General features: G+C 46.6%; 1 protein-coding gene across 1 annotated transcript in view; it reads left to right on the top strand.

The window, feature by feature from the left end:
* Positions 1–19,554, top strand: part of BRINP1 (BMP/retinoic acid inducible neural specific 1) — an 89,157-nt gene that overhangs the window by 13,069 nt on the left and 56,534 nt on the right. The window contains exon 2 of the mRNA XM_027687800.1: positions 15,310–15,577. Within this exon, the coding sequence (XP_027543601.1) occupies positions 15,360–15,577 (218 nt within the window). The 5' untranslated portion in view covers positions 15,310–15,359. The remainder of the gene's footprint in view (positions 1–15,309; positions 15,578–19,554) is intronic.

The raw sequence follows: 19,554 nt of genomic DNA, 5'->3' as shown, positions 1-19,554 counted from the left end.
TTAAAATAAACCAGCACTATGTGGCAATTTCTAACGGAAAAAGTAAATCCACTCTCAGATCATTTCCTGGGAACTTTTCTCTCCTTTTTGATACAAGGATTTGCTCATTTATTTTTCTGTAAATCTAATTATTTCACTCTAAGTTCTCTGTTGAATGCAGGTTTAGACTAGAAGAGAGAAAAGGACTCTGAAAGTTGTCAGCTTAAGAAATTCACAGAAACTCAGCCTTGCTGATATCCCTCATGTTGTTATGAAGATCTGACAGACAGTTATTGGAATTCCTGGTAGGAATAGGTGGATAATGACTTCTCTTTTTTTTTTCCATCAGTTTGGTTCTGGAACAAAAAATGAAGGGAAAAAATTACTTTAAGGTATTTAGATATAATTAGCGTGGCAGGGGAAGAATGAAAAGATTTTATATTTGAGACTAGAAGGAAAGGGGAGTAGAAAATCACTTCAATATTTACATTTAGCAGAGAGGCATAATCTTTTTTTTTCCATAACCATATTATTCCACTTTTGGTTGGTTTGGGGTTTTTTTCCACTTCTTTCTAGATCCACTTAACAAACACCTCATCAGAAAACATTTAAGTTAAGAAATAATGCACTTGTGTACTTCGATTCTTTTAATTTTTTTTCCCATCCCCTTTTTTGACAGTAACTGTCTAATGAATTCAGTCTGAATTAATAAACATTGGCAGACAATCCCCAAGCACTTTTCTGAGCCTAATTTTAGGATGTGTTAAAAACAATGTCTCGCATCCTTGGTGCCTGTGATTGCAGTTCCCTTTATGCTACAGGCGGTTAAAGACAATTCATACCTCAAATAACACACACTCAAAGGGTCCAGAGCGATGGGAGATAAAAGGAGAAAGTAAAAAGATTTGTCTGAAGTCAGATTAAATCAGGAGAAGGAACATATAGAGAATCCTACGCTCTTGACTTCCGTTCCTCACTTTCTCACTAGCCTATGGGTTAATTATAAATCTCTTTCTCACCCATTAGATTTCTCTCATACTTCTTCTACTCCTGCACTTTCTCATTCACACCTTCAAGTCTTTGCTACTCTTCCTTTAATCCAAGTTTCCTGACACTCTATTTTTTTGCACACTTCCCTCTTTCCTCCTCCTGGAGAGGATTGCTAACGAAGTGGCAAGTGTTAATAACATGTCTTGGCTGTGCCTGATGGGATGGATAAAGGAGGAGCAAGGTGGGTGAAGAGTAAAGAGGGAGGAAGGGATGATCTGAACTGATTTCTGGACAAAGGTGTGAAGGAAGGCAGAGGAACCTATTGCACGCTCGGAACCCTCAGTGCTGTGGGAGCAGAGTCTGAACTGAATGTCTCGGGAGGAGAACATCAACATATCTGCAAGGTGGACTTGTACCCTCAGGGATTCAGAGGCCAAAGGGGCAGCAAAGACTTACAGGACCAGGAGATGTGTGGGCAAAAGGGAACCAGCAGATCTGCCCTCTTTGCTGGGACAGGACCTCAGTCGAGGACGTCTCGCCCTGGATTTATCTGGATGGTTTGTGCACAGGGACTTGCAGTGCTCGAGTAAAATCAGCTGTGAATGTGCATATTCAATGAGACAGGGGTTGGGGGTGCTCCCTGCACACCGGGGCTGCCATGCTGGCAGGGATTAGACAGCCATCTGCTCACTACAACACACTCCCAGGTCTGTACCTGGATCCGGGATGTCACCGGAGCTCCTGCTGAGTTCCTCAAATCCCTCGTGTTTGTCACCGCAGCCTCTGCTGGGTGGGGAATAGACAAACCTGGGCAGGGCCTATGGGTTTAGGGGACAGAGGCATTAAAAGGGCACACAGGAGGAGAGGCTCAAGAGCCTGTCCTTTGGGCTGACAGCTGCAGCTCCCTGAGGAACACAGGCCAAGCCCACAACAGCTGGTTGGAGAGACCGTGTGGGCGCTGCGGGAACAAAGATGTTGCCTAGTCTGCAATCCGGGCAGGAGGAGGGAGAAAACAGAGATGTAAATTAGAAGGAAGTTTCCTTGAGCTGCTCTGGTCTGAGAATATTATACCAAGAATAAAATGTCCAGGAATAGCTGTCTGTCATTGTAAACAGTCACATTAGCCATGATGGATAACTTCAGGCTATGTCTTCATGAGCACAGTAGACTCTAAATACTCTTCTTTCTCTGGAAACTCCTTCCAAACACCTTTGATTTCACAGGGATAAGCCAGCTGTACTCCTGTTCTGCATTTAACACTCACAGAAAATTATTTATCTAGCTAGCTATTTATTATCGAATTCCACGTCTGCAGCTGAGGAAAGTCTGTTTATTCCTTTTCCACAGCAGTGTCTCTGTCTCTGGCAGCTCTGACTAGCTGCTAGGTGCCCTGGGGAATGTCGAAGCAGAATTAATTAATCATGACCAGCGATGGAGGTGTTTTTCAGATTTGGATTTGGCCAGCTTGTTGCACAGGATCTTCCTGGGAGTCAGGCTGTTGAAGACACGAATGTGACGCCTGCTCTGGATTGCTCTCAGACAAAGTCACTTTGGGAAGCTGCAGAGGCACGTAGGATCTCTCCAGTGTGGGGGAGATGTAGCAGAAGTCAGCAGTGTGCTGGTGGAGGGGACTGCAGGACACCATGCCAGTGAAACTGTAAACTGCCACTCAGCATGTCCTGTCCTTCCCCCAGCCCCAAAGGTGTGAATCTCTCAGCATTCACACAGAAGCCTTTCCTGAATGCCTCCATTGGAGCAGGAGGAGTTGTGATGGCACCTGGCACTTGCCAAACTGGAAGTCACCCTTCAGCATGCCCACGAGTGATGGTAGTGCTGGCCAACTGCACAGGCTGTGCTGAAGCAGCAGTGTTTGCTTTACAAACAGCTCTCAATTCTTCCAGACCCTCTTCCCTCCCTCTGTAGAGCCTGATGGAACATGTGCTATTCTTCCTGGTCAGCAATTTCCTCCCTGGCAACGGGGAAAGGTCAAGTGCCCAGGCCGATTCTCTTGGATCTGTCAGCACCCTTCAATTCCTCTGGCCATGAAGGGTTGATGATTTGCAGAGTCTGGCATGGATGGGCAATCCCTCCCCGCAGGAGCATTCCTGCTTTCCAAAGATACTCCACAATACAGCTTGGACTAATGAAGCATTTCCCTCAAGGACTCTTCCAGGGGGTAATTCAGTGCTCCATTGTACCCTTGCTGTCAGAGGGATAGGGCACCAGCACTACAGATGTGCTGATGACAAGAGGTAAGATCAACTTTCAAGTAAATTATCCACAGTGTTCAGAATTTATCATCCTCAAACCTCTTTTTCTGCCTTCAGCTTGTTCCATTGTTGCCTAACACAGAAACAAATTGAGGCACTTTGCTCCTTCCCCACCCCAGAGATGAGGCCACGTCTGGGATGGAGCCATTTGTGGGGCGGGGAGGTGGAAACCTCGGCTTTTAATGGAAGTCTCAGACTCCAGCAGTGCTCACTATTAGCTGGAAGCTGTAATCCATAGTGACAGGCCAGCTGGAGCACGAGGAGACATCCAGACAGATCTACATGCAGAGGTGCCCTCTCAGCAGCTGTGTGTGGAAATTCAGATTTTCAACCGCGGTGCCTGGCGGTCGAGGCAGGTCTCTTTAAGAGGAAAAGCAGACAGAAAAACCCTCTGCTGCTGTGAATAAACCTCCAAAGGTGAGGAATGCTTCTCCTTTTTATTCCCACTGGACAAACACTGTGGTGGTGAGGACTGACCCCTCTCTCCAAGGGGTGCTGAACCTTTGATGGGAAGGAGCAGCTCTTACTATGTATTGGAACTTTCTTTCACCCTCATGAAAGGGGGGAAAAGGGAAAGACAACGGTCAGGCATGGCCTCAATGGGAAGGAGCAGCCCTTAGTACCTACTGGAGCTTCCTTTTACCCTGATGAAGGGAGGAGAAGGAGGTTGGTCATGCTCTGCCTCTCGCTCCATCCACCATCAGGCACAGCCTCACGCTGGGGTCCTGCTTTTCTCCCCATTTCAAATGGACTGTGTGGCCTCTGGCCATCCAGCCCTGCCTCCATCTCCTATTGAGCTGCACAGGAGCCGCTGGGGACATTTCCCTCCATGAAATGAAGGATCAATAAGTTGCCTCGTTCCAGGCTCACTCTGCGCTGCCGTTCTCGCCCTCCCTTTTCCACTTGCTTTGCCCTTGTTTTCAACCCATTGTCACCACCCCCAGCACAGAAGCAATGGCAGAAATTCAGAGGAGAAGCAAAAATGTGATTTAAAACAAGAAAAAACCCCAAACAACCAAGCAGGTAGACTTCCAAGAAGGAGGTGGAATATATCTTTTAAAAGCACATAAGTGGTTTGGAAGCCAAAGGCCCCAGGAGGTCAATGGTATTCAAACTTAAATACCTGATGCTCATGAAAACATTGCATACAAATTCCACTCTGGGAAAATCTGCATTTTCTTCCTTTTTCTTCTTTAGCAAGTGGAGAAGAGGGTTTTCTGGTTTGCAGAGGGGAGTGGGGCTGTGCCATGCTGTCATTGAGCTGACAGACCTGCCTGGAAAATGGAGATGCTATTTCCTTGGGAAATTCTTGCCTTTTGATATGTGGTTGGGGTTTTTTTTTAAGCTTCAGCATGAAGGAGAACCAGGATCCCACAAGGCTCTTGCGACCTAAAAATTCAAAAGTAATAATAATTTGAGATCATCAATATTTTCCGTTCCTGTGGCGCCGAAGCACTAAAATGCCATGAGAAATATTTATCATTGTCTAATGGTAACACATGTAATAAATGAAACAGGATCAAATATTTTATTCAATCTACAGTATATTTTCAACTTATATCAATACAATACAAAATGTGTAAAAATGTCAAAACAAATTAACTGAAACAATATAAAAATAATGTGTTTATTTCCTCAAAATTAAACATTTCAACATGACTGAAATGAAGAGAGAAAATCAAACTGATTTGTTTTGACATTTTAAACGTAAAAAAGTTTGTCAAAATTGACATGTTCCCGTGCAACGTTTGGATTTCGAGAGAACTGCGTTTTCCTGTGAAAAACTGTTCTGTCAAAAATTTTTGACCAGCTCTGCTTACAGTCTATCTAAACAGACAAGCATCACAGCCAAGACTCTCAAACGCTCCAGGTGGTCAGGAGATGGATTTAGCACAGAGCAGAACCGTCTCAAAGAAGGAAATAAATAAACCTCACAGCTAGAGGTGGCCTGAAAGTTGGCTCTCAAACTGCTTTAATGTTGGAGATGGTCAGACCTGAGTGGTTTTGGTCTTTGATCCTGGCAAGGACTGAATTCCTTTGGTTTTTAGCAGATCTGTGTTGCAGAACTGATGGGAGAGAGTGTTGGTGATGGTGAGATTCCAGTGCACATCCTCAATATCCTCTGGGATTTTTCAGTTCTTGGCTTTGGTTGGGGTCTAGCTGGTACCAGCCCTCTGGATTTGACTGATTATTACTGATAAGGGTGAGATGGCTTTATTTTTCACACATCTTTCTGTCTCAGTGGGATTTCCAGGCTCAGTGCTCAGGGAATAGGTGGGAATGCAGTGCTGCAGTAGAGTGGCTCCAGGGTTCAGGGCTGGTGAGAACAGCTTTGGGTAGGAGTTCTCCCACTTTCATGATACACAGATTTTAAATCTTCTCATTATATAAATGCAGTTCCAGGTTAATTCGAGCTTCTAATTTAATATTCTGTTCCAAATTAAGAGTTAATATGGTATTTGATTATCTTTTTGCAATGAGATCCAACCCAAGGCTCATTGACTTCAATAGACCTTCCAGGAGAACCTGCAGTGGCAGAGCCTGGGCTGGTGCATTCTGAGAGCAGGAGACCTGCACTCAATATTTCTGACTTCTGTTTCAGAAGCTGCCCATAAAATGGTGTTTTTTGGGGCTAATACATTTTCTAGCTCACATTCCTATCCTGAATTTAGGCACCTATGCATCAATATGCAGAGAATTTCTATATGGGGTGGCAGGGCTGTAGAAGGGGCTGAACCTGGGTGTTTTCAGCCTCACACGAGTGTCCTGTGAACTAAAAGAGTCCATCCTAAACACTTAAATTAGTGATTTGTGGAACACACCTCCAAGTCTCTGCACAGCATCCCTCAGGGAGTTGCAGAGATGTGAAGGGAGTACTTATCCTCACCCTGGCCCCACGTGCAGCTCTGTTCCTCTGCACAGCTCTGAGCTGGGCTGTCCTCTGGAGGTCCCACCTTGTCTCTGGAGTGTCCTGGCAGGACTGTGCACAAGGGTCTAAGACAGACCCTGCAGGAGACTGCGTGGCCAAATGCACATGGAGATTTTATGGCCACAGCAAGTTCCTCATCCGCTCAGTGGGATGAGGAAAGCAGAGCTGCCTGAGGTCAGAAATTTCAGCTGCCAGCTCGGGGTCCCTTTTCTCTCCCCTCTTCATCTGCCCCTGGTTCCCTTGGCTTCATCCAGCTGAGTGGTGGCTGAACCTGGTGCCCGGAAGGAAGCTCCAAATTAAATGGTGCTTTTCACTCTGGCTGGCAGGGCTGTCATTATCCAAGCAACAGGAGCTGTACCAAGAGAAGCCTGTGGATTTTAACCTCTTCTGCTCCTCCAGTTAGAGCAGAGGAACACAAAAGACCCAGGTCAGAGGCTAAGCTCCTTTCTGAGGGACAAGAAAAATGGGAAGATAAACCATTTGCAAGGTTCATTTGGTAACATCAGCTTCTTAACATACCTCAATCAGAAGTGGTAGTTTGTATTCCCCAAACCCTGTGGAGTGGGGTCACTCCATGTGGCTTTTGTGGCAAAGTCTCTGCCCAGGAATGAACTTCAGAACAACAAAATTATTGCAAGGAATGGCAGGTGTGGGATAAGAGTTGACTTTCTTGGATTGAATGTTACACTATTGCTCTTCAGGGCAGTTTGGGCATGAATTTTTTTTTCCTTCAGTCTCTCTGCTTACAGGTCCCAATGGTTACAATGGAATAGATTAGAAAAGCAAGATTGGCCCACGGGATGGAAGGGGCATGAAACCCAAACCCAGGATTTCTGGAGTCTGACACAGGCCTCACTGAACTGAGTATTCAGATTACTCTCCTTCCTAAATTTCCAGTAGAAACTGTAGGGAATAGTATGATTTTTGTTCAGTTTATTGTGTCTGGTTTGCAGGTGTTTCTTGTTCCAAAATGCAAGAACAGTATTAAATGAATTTGGATATTTCCTCTTATGCATAAATTACAAAATCTATTTTGGCTCAGTCAAAACACGCTGTTTAAGAAAACACTTCATTTTGATTTTGAATGTATATTACTCAACATGTAATGAAAAACAAAACACAATCTTGAACCGATCCTTTCCAAACTGAACACTCGACACATTCTGTTCCAAAGAAAAGCTGACTTGATCAAAATGCCTTTTTTTCCCCTTAAATCAACAAATTTCTACAAAGTGTTTTGCCTCTGATGAATTGGCATTTTCCTGACATGAAATGAGCAATCCAAAAAAATTCTAAGCAGCTCTGTGGCAAGTCCCAGCTAATTCTGGAATAGTAGCAGGAAGGTGCGTAGGAAGGGTACTGCAAGGAGACGTAGCATTGAGCTGAGACTTAAGAGATTTGGGCTGAATTCCTGAAGCAGTTATAAAATGAGCTGGGACAAGTCATTAATCTACCCCGTGTCTCAATTCCCATTCTGCAGAATGGAAAAAGCAGCACTTCCCGATCTCCTAAAGCTACTGCAAGGATAAAAATCTATTAACACTTATGAGATTACTGGACTTTGATATGAGGTGTATAAATACAGAGGAAGACAGAAGAAAGGGCTGCATTTTTGTGTAACTTAGAATGAAATTATGGGGAAGTGGACTAGCTAGGACAATAATTTAATAATAGTAGGAATAATTTCAAGTTCAGGGCAGTGCTTAATAGAAATCACTGCTCACCACCCATCATATTTTTTTTTAATAAGCAGCTCAGAAAAGTGCAATTTATCATTATTATTATTATCATCTATATTCATCCTATCTCTGCCACTTCACAAATGAGAGGAGTTCCTCACAAACATCTACAAAGAGAGCTCATTATCCAGCCTCCCTATTTTTAACTCTCATTTGTGACAATAGCTATCAAAATCCTGCCAACAGTCGGGCTGCTGGTGTGCTGACACCACTGCTCCACAGCCCGCTGAGCGGTATTATCTCACTGTTCCCTCGTGCTCCCCCATCTGTCCCTGGCCATCTGGTGTCCTTGGGCTCCTAATTAGATTGTGAGTTTTTTGGGGCATGGACCGCCTTGCTGGTTTCTGTTTGTGCAGCACCTACAGTGGGACCTGTCCGGGCTCGGTGCAGCAGGACTGGCTTCAACATCACGGAATCACAGGGTGTCTTGGGTTGGAAGGGACCCACAAGGACCATCCAGCCCAACTTCTGGCCCTCAGACCGTTGTCCAAACGCTCCTGGAGCTCTGGTAGCCTTGGTGCTGTGCCCACTGCCCTGGGGAGCCTGGTCAGTGCCAATCACCCTCTGGGGGAAGAACCTTTTCCTGAGATCCAACCTGACCCTGTCCTGACATGGCTCCAGCCGTTCCCTCAGGTCCTATTATTGGTCACCAGACAGAACAGATCAGTGCCTGTCCCTCCACCTCCCCTCGTGAGGAATCTGAACACCACAATGAGGTCTCCTCCTCTCCAGGCTGAACAAACCTCATTGTCTTCTCATGTGGCTTCACCCCCAGACCCTTCACCACCTCTGCAGCCCTGTGACACTTCACCACATACCTGTGTGCACTATTGAGCACTGTGAGGAGGTTCTCCTCTCCAAACAGAGCCCTGAACCAAGAGCCTGAGGATCCTGGAATTCAGAGCACCTTGCCCAGTAGCTTTGTCATGAGGACTATTGAGGTTTAACTCCCTCTGTCCAGCACCACCTGCTTTTGTGACTTGGTGGAGGCTGCTCCCTGCCTTGCTCGGTTTCAAGCCGCCTCTCACCCTCCTCATCATCACACCAGTGGTTTATAATTAGCTGAAGTGCGGGGACAAAAGAGCTGAAAGCAGGTACGGAGCTGTTACCAGTGTGATTCTCACCTCGTTACAGGCAGGGAGTAATTAGAGTTTCTGCACAAAACCTGCTCCCTTTAGGCTGCTGGTTGAACTGCATTAATAAAGGAGGGTTTGTAGGGTGGTTTTGGTTCACTGAATATTCTGACAAGTTGTAAGCAAAGTGTTGACAAACTGAAGAGAAAAAAAAGTCTCTTCTCCTCGAAGTCATTTGAGGTCAAAAGTAATATTTTTATCACTGTTCTCTCTTAAGAGGATGGAGAGACAAATCAAAAGGAAAAAAAGCTTGAGTAGTTTGATATAGAGATTTGGAAATGTTTCCCCTTGGAGCTCTCACAACCCAAACACTGACATCTCCCAATCGTTATTTTTTTCAGCATGAGCAATTTGGCAAAAGTGAAGAGAATTTGTGGACTGTGTTGGTATTCTTGGAAAGGTATTTCTCATCCTCTCTCCTTGCCTTTCCTCATCTAAAAATGTTTCAGCTGATGAATATCCCACAGGTTTAACCACTCATGCATATTTAAAACTGAAATGGTTAAAGAATAATGCAAATTTGGACACCAATCAGTGCAGAGTTACCGAGTTTTGGGGAGGAATTCAGTCATCACTGCCTGAAATGGTGAAATCCCACTTACATAAAGAAATAGCTTTACAACCATTTGGAATTTCACAATGTTGCATGCCACAGTCATCCAGGGACTCAGAGCCACTGCTGAATTGCAGCTCCATCCCTGACTCCAGTCAGATATCAGTGTCTGCAAGTTTGAGCTATAAAGACATCTAGGTCAGAAGTGCCCAAATTCTGTTTTCCCAGAGCTCAGATTTATCCACAGCAGTTCCCATGACTTAACAGACCCAGACAGATTGGCTTCCCCATTCCTTTCCATCCGTGTTCCCTGTTTTCCTCTGGCTCTGACAGAAAAGGTGTCCCCAGCTTGGTTGGATTGCTGGACAGGGTTCCCAAAGGACAAGCAGAGCTGCTTCATGGGTGCTGCCTTCCAGCACCTCCATGGGCCACCTCTGAGTTAGGGGCAGGACATGAATGTTATTGCTCCAGTTCACCTGCCACAAGTTAAATCCTAAAGGTGCAGGGCAGTAGTTACCTGTCTGGCAGGAATGTGAGTGCACAGTTAACTCAAAGCAGAGATGGCTGAATAAAATCCAGAGGAGCTTATCCCTACTTAAAATTAAGGGTACACTTAAGCTGTTTGCTGAAATGAGGTCAGACATTCGTCACTTTGCAGGGTCGAGCTCTAAACCAACATAAGCTTTTTCATCTCTCCCCTGACACTTCAGCCTCTTACTAATTTATCAGCATCCTAAAGCACTGTGTGAAGTTGCTGCAGAACAGAAGTGTTTCAGATACAAATAGCAATTGTTAGCCTCCTCCCTCTGGTAAATGGCAGCAGGCAGAAACCTCTCTCAACCTGCCAAGAACCAAATGTGGGACACAAGAAAGAATTATTGGTGCATGAAGCTTAAAGAGATAGGGGGCTTATTTCTTTGCTGCAAATAATATGTTCAGTAATTTCTTGTTCCCAGGTCTGCATTTCTGATGGAAATAGTTCACAACAACGAGCATGGGGGAAACAGGAGGGATGTCTGCAAGATCAATTTGAGTCTAATAGAAGGGATAAATGAAAGGTGAAGAGGTTGGGAGAAAGGTAGAAAATCCCAGGAGGCAAAGGAGTAGTGGAGTGTTCACAGCCAGTGATGGAGAGTCAGAGCATTGCATCCTGTCTGCCCATTTATAGAGGGATCTGGAGTTGCACAGGCTCCCCCAGATGAAACAGACCTTGCAATATCACTTTGTGCAAAATCTATCATTCTGAGCTACCCCACTGTATAAAAATTACCTTTTAAGTGGCTAAGTAGGCACCCAGCTCTATTCTTTTCTTCTTATTTCAAGAAACAATGGGAGTAACAGCACTTGCCTGCCTTACTAGAGTGCTGAGAGCTTTAATTAATGTCTCTAATTCAATTTGAACTCCTTGGATAAAAGGCACTGCCTTGTGACAGCAAAGGTATTGCCGAAAATAGAATATAATTAACACACAGATATCAATCACGATGAAATTAAGTGTACATTCAAATACAACTTGCACTTTACAGAAAGTACTTGCCTATTTTTCCTCCAAGAATCCTGAAGACTCGTAAGATAAGGAACATTTGATGCTCCAGACTGAATTTGTATTAGAAAAAGGCCACCTTAAACCACCTAATAATCTACAAGGGGTTGTAACAGGAGCCTCCATTTGCACTGAGGGACGGACGATGCTGGAAAATGACTGGAATGTGACTCAGAATCAGCACATGGAACATTTTCTTCTCCCACTACTTATTTACCCTGAACTGTAGCCCGTGTTCTTGCTCACCCACTGATCATGTTTGTTAACAGATGTGACATTTGCATGATCATGTTTGTTGACATGAACCAGAAGGCCCCAGCTCACTGCATTGCTCTGTGATGCTGCTGGGTGGAAAGGGAGCTTTTTAGCTTGGATTTTTTCAACTGCTGCCTTACAAAGCTGGCTGACATGGTTGTCATTCATTGCTTACAGGACAGAAACACCTTGTGAGTCATGTGGGCAGCAGATTTGCATTCTGGTGGATGCTACAACCAGATTCTGGCCTCTCCAACAAGTTCATGGTCCAAGTAGTCACACAAATACTGCTGTGACTCCATGTTGGTAACTGGAAAGTAAGGCCAAAAAAAAGCTTTCAAGGGCACTGACCAAGGTCCTAGAGGGTGTCTGGGGCAGAATTGGGCAGAACATTGGATTCCTGGATCAAAACTCAGTGTCTGACTCCCCAAGCCTCCCCTTTAGTGCTGAGATTTGTTCTGTGCCAGATTTAGCCTTGGGTGTCCAAACCAAGGGTTATAGACTTGGAGTCATCACCTCCCTGCTTCTTCCCTTTTCCCTTTCACCAAATCCCCAGAACATATTTCACATCAGTGGAGCCCCATAAAGACACCTAACAAATTAATTTCAGATTCAAGCTTGTTAGGAGTTAGATTGAATGCACCTCACAATATTGCCTTAGACACAAAATAATCCCACTTTAGTAAGCTTTATAGCTTCCATGGGGACCAGCCCTGTGGAGTGTATTAATCTTTAATGTGAAACAACATCCCTACAGCAGCTACAGGGGGGAAAAAGATACTACTAAAAAATTAAAGTTGATGGTGTGATAGCAGTCTGGACCCAGTTGTGCTCTACCATCCTCCATTGCCTCAGGCACCATTCCCTGCTCTCAGCACTGATCCAGCTTCCAGACTGGAGATGTGGCCGCTTCTTCCAGTGGTCTCATGGCATGTTCTCCCCATGTTTTACCTCTTGGTTAAGTACCATAATCATCCTGACTCTGACTGTGGCCTGAAGGAGAGGAAGGGAGGATGAAGATGGTATGTGTGGGGAATTAGGGAATATCTCCTTTCTTTCACAAGCCGATATTTCCCCAGTGTATGATGTTCACACTTGGAATTCTCTGAAACCCATTTTGTTTGGCTCTTCTCATCCTTTGGTCCTCACTTGCACTGTGCTGGGAACTGGAAGGGGGCTGTCACTCCACCTTGGTGTGTAAGAGCTCCCTTTCTTTGCAATAGGAATTCACTAGAAAGTGAAATATTTAAAGGAAAACTGATCCAGTCTGGCTGATGAGGGAAGTAGTTATGGATGAGTTTAATGAACAGACAACCAAGCCAGCTTGGACAACATGTGCAGAACACCTGATCCTTATCAGCAGTGATGGCACATCCTGCTAAGGGCAAATCTGCTGAGCTGGCAGCTGCATCCCACTGTGGTGGGACAAGAGCAGCGAGGGTGGAAAGCCAGTAAAACTGTTGAATTGGAATTTGGAAATCCTGAGGGTGGGATGCAGCTGGGAGCTTTTTCCAGCAATCACCTCAGGCTCATGACTGCTGTGAGTGGAAGCAGAGGTACTGTAGCCCATTTGGAATATGCTCTGATCCCCTCAATGTGGGGCTGGAAACTCCCCAGACCCCTGTTTTTTAAGGTAGACTTGAACCAGTCCTTTGTGTGAGGTGAGGGACTAAAGCACTGAGAACTACCCTGTGTATGGGTGAAGTAGGAGTCAGGTGAAGGCTGATGTTAAATACATGTCTCCAGAATAGGAACAACCTCCTCAGCCAGGAGCTGCAGGTCCCATCAGTTTTAATGACAGCAATAGTCCCTCTGCAATTGGGAAGAAGTTTACACGTGGCCAACACAGAAAAAACGAAAAACAGAAAAACTTTCCCATGTTTAATTTTTTTCTCATTTCTTCCTGTAATGCAACAGCTGAGTGTCATTTTTAACCAGACTTACACAACTCTGCCTTGTCAAGTGCTGCTGAGCTCACTGCAGCTCCACATGCTGTGCACACGTGCAGGCTCCCACACACCCCGGCTCACACTCGGCTCTTGTGCTCCCTGGCACACCCAGGGCTTCAATCCACCTGCACTGCAGACTTGCACACTCACTGCCGTGGGCTGGAGCTCTGCTGTGCTCTTGGTGAAAATTCCTGGAGCATGGGAGATGGTTCATACTGAGCAGAAAGGCTGATGGCCTCTGCTCTGTGCTCTGCTGTTCACAGCAGGCAGGGTGTGAATGTGTGTGGCACCTTGGTTTGGCCTCTCCTACACTCTTAGCAAAACCTTTTCTCTCTGGGAATTGCAAACTTTTGGAGTGCTTATGGTGGACTCAGAAGGGTTTCTGGAGATGTACAAATAAGCCTGACACTAAATCTCACTGTGGCAGAGCTCTGCATAGCCTTTCTTCTGCTTTAAAAAGTAGCTACAGTCTCTCTACACTGTGTTTTACAGAAATAGGTGGGTATCACCTGACCAGGGGCAAAACTTTTGGCCAGGTTTGAGATCCTAGAGTGGGGGATGCAGCCTTAAGATCACTCTGCCTGCCCAGGTGTGCACACCATGTTGGCATATCCCCCACAAAACCCAGAAGGACAGGAGGGGGGCAGGAGGGGGCAGGAGGAAGAACCAGTCCTGAGTGTGGAGAGAGGAATTTTCCCGAGCTGCACCAGCAGCTCCCAGTGATGAGGAGCACAACCCAGCAGGTTGTGGTTCAGAAGAAAGTGTGGGGGGGTGCACACTGGGTGCAGGGTGCTAAACAAGCCCCTCACCTGCCCCCAAGGGAGCACATGGCTTTGTTCAGGGAAGGGCATCGCGCCAGCAGCCTGACTGCGGAGGCGGATGATCCAACGGCTGAAACGCTGGAAATGGGAGTCAGGAGACCAGGGCTCTCTTCCAGCTGTATCCATGGCATGCTGAGTAACCTTTGGCAAGGCACCTCGCCCCTCTGCTTCCCTTCCCACTCATCATATGTCTTGTCAGTCGCCAGGGACAGGAGCTGGCTCGTGGCAGGGCTGTCCTCAGCCGCGCTGTGCCGGGGGGTGCGGCGGGACAGCCGCTCTCCCACCACGGCAGCGACAGCGTGCCCGGCTCCAGGTGGTGTGGAGTATCCCCTGGAGCTCCCTAGTAAACCTCCTACATATGCATGTTAAATATGTCACCCTGCAGAGCCTTGATCTCGGGAAGAGCCTGGAGGTCCCACCATAACTGAAATAGCAACAGACCCCATCCCGCTCCACCAGACACACACCTCCCCAAACCCAGACTGGAAAGCAGGTTGGGGACATTTTTATCTGTCAAAGTTTGGCAGGATTTCATGGTTGTGTGTGTGTCTGTGTCTGTGTGTCCGTGTGTGCTCCTCGCCGGAGCCTGGGTAATTATTTTGTTTTATTTCTTTTTTTGGCAACACTTTAAAGTGAGAGCTGGGTCTTTATAGATTGCTCAGGTTGCACAGAGTATGGATTACAGATCATCAGAGAGACATGAAAGCAGAAGACACGTTTCTCTGGCACAGCATTAAAGGGACAATAAAGGGGTAATTGTAGCCTGGGGTGCAGCCACCTCCTGTGCCCGGCCTTCACTCGCCTTTGCAGCACTGCAGAGAACTTCACGAGGGAAATGATGGAGAAGCTGGGGTGAGGATGGCTCAGGTCAGGACCTGGTTATTTCAAAGGTGATATATGCTCAGGAGGTTAAAGGCACCACTTAGGCACATGAATAAAACACTGCCAAATACTCTAAGCTGTAACACAGGCAAACCGAAGGCTTTTAAAACTAGATTTTTCCTGTCTATTTGCACCCTGAGAGATGGTTGTCAAAGGATCAAAGCAATTCCCATTTTTAAACTCTCTCTTTCTCTCCCTCCTCCCTCTCCTCCCCTCCATTTCTCTCTCTCTCTCTCCTTCCTCCTATTCCCTCTCTATTTCAACAGGACTCCACAGAATGGAGCAAGAATGAGAGGAAAAAGGCAGACAGAAAAGCATGAACTGGAGGCTTGTTGAGTTCCTCTACCTCCTGTTTATATGGGACCATATACTCGTACAGCCCTCCCACCAGGACCCAGCTGCTACCAACCAACATGTCTCCAAGGAGTTTGATTGGCTTATTTCAGACAGGGGGCCTTTCCACCACTCACGGAGCTACTTATCCTTTGTGGAAAGACATCGTCAAGGATTTACAACCAGATATAAAATATACAGGTATGTCGGTTCCCCGCCCGTGGCTCGGAGAAGTTGTTTGGTGGTGGGAACTCAGCCAGTTCCTGTGGGCTCCGGGCTCTCAGTCCATGGGAGATGCATCATTGTCCCCGTTCCACCTGGCAACGCTCCCTCGGTTCTCCGTGGCCCTCAGCTGGCAGAGCAAATTGCTTCAAAGGCTGGGCTGTGGGGCTCTGATAGCGAGATGAAAGCACTGCAGTGTCATGGCAATGTGCACAGCGTAGATGGAGATAAAAAAGGGACTGAGGGTGTGGGTGTTCTTCATTTGCGGTGACAGACAGTTCACAGGCAGGTTCACAAGCAGGTTTTTCAAATCAGCGAAGCTCTGGACAGCCCAAACTCATACATGTGAACTGCCAATAGCTTCAGGTTCACATGGGCATAAAGATGTCACAGCACATATCAGTGTGACAGCTCTCACATTGCCGTGCATGAGCCTTACCTGTCTGCTGCCTACCAGAGACCTTTGCAGACTTTCTCTCCAAATGTGTTGGACTTGCTCACAGAACTGTGATCTTGGTTTAAAAACTACAGAGAACTAAAAAACTACAGAAAACAGGCAGAATTCGGATTTTCCTTTGCCTTCTAGGTTTTGAAGCCTTTGTTGCTGCTTGTTTCAAGCTCTTCTTGCCAGCTGTGCTATCCAGAAACACACTTTTTTCCCTTCATTTTAACATGAAAAGCCGGGGTGCTCACATGAACCTCCCATTAAAGCAGCGAGTGCTTTGGAGTGAAGGGGAATAAGCCAGCAAGTGTCAGGAGATTTGTGCTAAAACCCAAAGAGACTGCAAAACTCTCAGAGACATGTGTGCATTTACATAATTATATAGTCCTGTTGTGCTTCAGAAAGACACTTGCAAACACAACCATGCAAACCAGTAGGCAGGGAAGCACCAGTGAATAGCCTGTTGGCACAGGGAGACACAGGATGGCTGGGGATGGGGGAGCAGGGAGTGTCCTCCCACGGGCAGGGAGCCAAAAGCACTTGCAGAGTAATAGAGACATGCAAGGCATCATCTATGTGTGGGGAAGAAAAATGAGTTGCTCCTGTGCCGTGGCCTCCAGGGAGTGCAGCACCCCCTCCCCTCGTACCAGCAAGGGGAGGTTAGCACAGGGATGAAAATGTTGTCCTGGCTTGTCCTCATTCAAAACAGCTCAGGGGGAAGACAGCCCCAAAAACTAGAAATTCTGCTGCCACACTTCCACTGGTGAGGTTTTAACAGTGAGGCCTTTGCTTGCACAGAGCAGCAGAGAAAACTCCCCTTTTTTTGCAAAGCCTTTCTGCCTGGCTGTGGCTCTCCCCAGCTCACCCCCTGCCCTGCCTGACAACAGACACTGTGACCAAAGCCACGGGTCCCTGCCCTGCTCAGTGCCCCTGGCAGCAGCTCTGCCCTTTGCTAAAGAGCTGTGCAGCCCGGGCTGCCAGCACAGCACTCTGCAGGGCCGGGCTGGGAGGGGAACCCACGCGATGGATGTGTTCAGACACATCCACGGGCTGTCACTGCGGGTCAGGCCACAGATCCATCAAGCCTAGGATCCTGTCTCTAAGAATCATGGAGAAACGGGTCGGGAAGGACCTTGAGAGGTCATTTACTCCATGCCTCTTCCCCAGGGCAGGCTCAGACATACCTGTGTCACGTCTGACAGAGGGTCGTGTGTGACCTGGAAGGTTTCCTGTGATGGGGAATTCACACCCTGAGCAGGCAGCCTGTGCCACAGCTCTGCCACCTCCACTTTTAGAAAGGAGCTAAAAATTGTTTGCCTGTGAAGCCTGTGATTTCCAGTTTTATCTGTTAGAGGGTGAGGAACAAATTCCCTTTTGATTTGTAGGAGACTGCTAAGAATTTGAAGCCTTATCTCAGTTCAGGATGAACTTTATACATGGGAAGTGGTAAGGGATCTGTTTTTCTCTGTTTCTGCTGGGTATTGCTGAAGCATTTAGGAAAGGCATTTGTATCATTGGGACGACACAACATCCTCCTTCCACCATGGGAGATAATAGGCAGCAGCATTCTGTGTGCATGGGAGGAGTCTGAGAAGGGTCTCACAGATGATGACAATGCTGGAGAAGTCATTGCTCACAAAGGAAACGGAGACGAGACAAAGTCCAGGGGAAATCGTCAGGGAAAGGGTTTAGAGAGGCAGGGGGAAGACTGCAAGGGCACCTTGGGACATCTCATGGCCAAATACCAGGCGCTGAGCTGAAGGGATTGGGGAACTCCAGCCATGTGTGTCCTGGTTGGAGCTGCTGGGAGCTGAGCACTTTGGAAAAACACCCTCTGGGACTAATTTGCTCCCAGTGTGGTCACCTGAGGAGGAGGGGAAAGCCTTATGTGCTTCAGCAGAGCACGTGGAGCCATCAGATAGGAGTCTGGCTGGATGTTGGAGGGCTGGTTGTTTTTAATATTTGTCCCTGTTGGCAGAACTGGTCACTTAAAAACTGAGCCCATGCATTTTTGAAGGAGTATCAAAGTCAGTCTTGCTGTGGGGAATTAGTGGAGGCAGAGTCAGTCCTGGCAGCTGAGAGCTGGACTGTGCACACCCCCCAGAACATATCGTTTTACTGAAACCCACAGGGGTAAAATCTCATTTTGTGGGCTCCTTAAATTGACTCCGAGAATCTGTAAAGCTGTTGGGATTTTGTCAACTGTTTAATTCCAACACAGAAGCCTCTTTCCTACCAAATGATGTCTCTCAATTGCTCTTTGCACTAGACTAGCCCAAGGGAGGCACATATTCTACATTAAGGATATCACTCCTTTCCTTAGAAAAGCAGCTGATGTGGAGCAGGGGAATTTTCTGTGCAATCTTCTCTTCCAGTGTTCCTTTTTGCCCATATGTTTTTTGGTCAGCTGGTTTGTTCTGTGTCCAGGACTGTGTCAGCAGCAAGCACAGAGCCTGTTGCAGTTATCAGGGCTGTTTTATATGCTGCATAAGCAGAATTGCTGCAGAACCTCATAGCTGCTGATATCTTTCATAGGATGCCTGGATTCAGATCTCCCATCCTAGCATGGAAAATAGTTCCCTGCTACAATCTCCAAAGGCTTGTTCCCTCCCCTGTGTTTCATTTCAGCAGACATTGGGTCTCTTCTTTTGCAAAACTTGGACCACTGATTTTCCTGGTCCCCTCAGTCAAGGTTTGCACCTTGCATGTGGTGTTAGGAGGAAGGCAGGAAAAGGGGGAGATGTTTTCTATTAAATCATGAACAGTAGGAGTAGATACAATTGCATTAAGGAAGCACATTAATCAGCATCGATTCATACTAATAAGGGTGGTTTAGGGGGGCCTCTGGCAGGAAAATGCTGCTTTGATCATTATCTGTGCACATTGATGCTAATGCAGATAGGATGGCAGATGCTGAGAGTGGTTTGTGGGGTGTCTGAATATTCATTATCACTACCCTTGTTGTTGTTCCTAGCCATGAGAGCCTTGGGTACGAGGTACTGCAGGAAGGCTGGAAAACAGATGAAGCTCAGCTTGGCTTTGGGACTGGGTCCTGCTCAGACCAGAAAACATTCCTGTTACCACAGAACAGTTAATAGTTTCAGCCCACTGCTTTGAAGTATATTGTAGTGTTGTCCTTTTTCTCTTCTCTCAGAAAGTGATTATTTAGCTACAAGGCAAAGCAAAGAAAACAGTGGGCTGAGCACTTGAATACCTGATGCAAACAGCCAGGCAGAGGCACTGACACAGGCATTTCACTAATGATGCTGCTCAGTTGAGGCCAGTTCTAGAAAAACAAATCTTTTCTAGTAAAATAGAAAAAAAAAAAGAAGCTTTGTTGTTCAAGGTTGGACATGAGAGGCAAAGAGTGAAGAGGTGAGATGGGCTCATCCAGCTGAGTAGACAGACTGCCACTGCCAGTTCTCTGGGAAAACAGGGGCTGGGCACAGCACTTTGGGAAGAGGGTAGGGAGGTAACAGAGGCAGGAGGTGGATTTTTGCCCCAGGCTCGTGGT

The sequence above is a fragment of the Neopelma chrysocephalum genome, unplaced genomic scaffold (genome assembly GCF_003984885.1).
Source record: "Neopelma chrysocephalum unplaced genomic scaffold, ASM398488v2 Primary Assembly neopelma1_74, whole genome shotgun sequence".
NCBI classification, from domain to species: Eukaryota; Metazoa; Chordata; class Aves; order Passeriformes; family Pipridae; genus Neopelma; species Neopelma chrysocephalum.
Note: the sequence above shows the minus strand (reverse complement) of the source record. Positions and strands in the feature narration are given on the sequence as shown.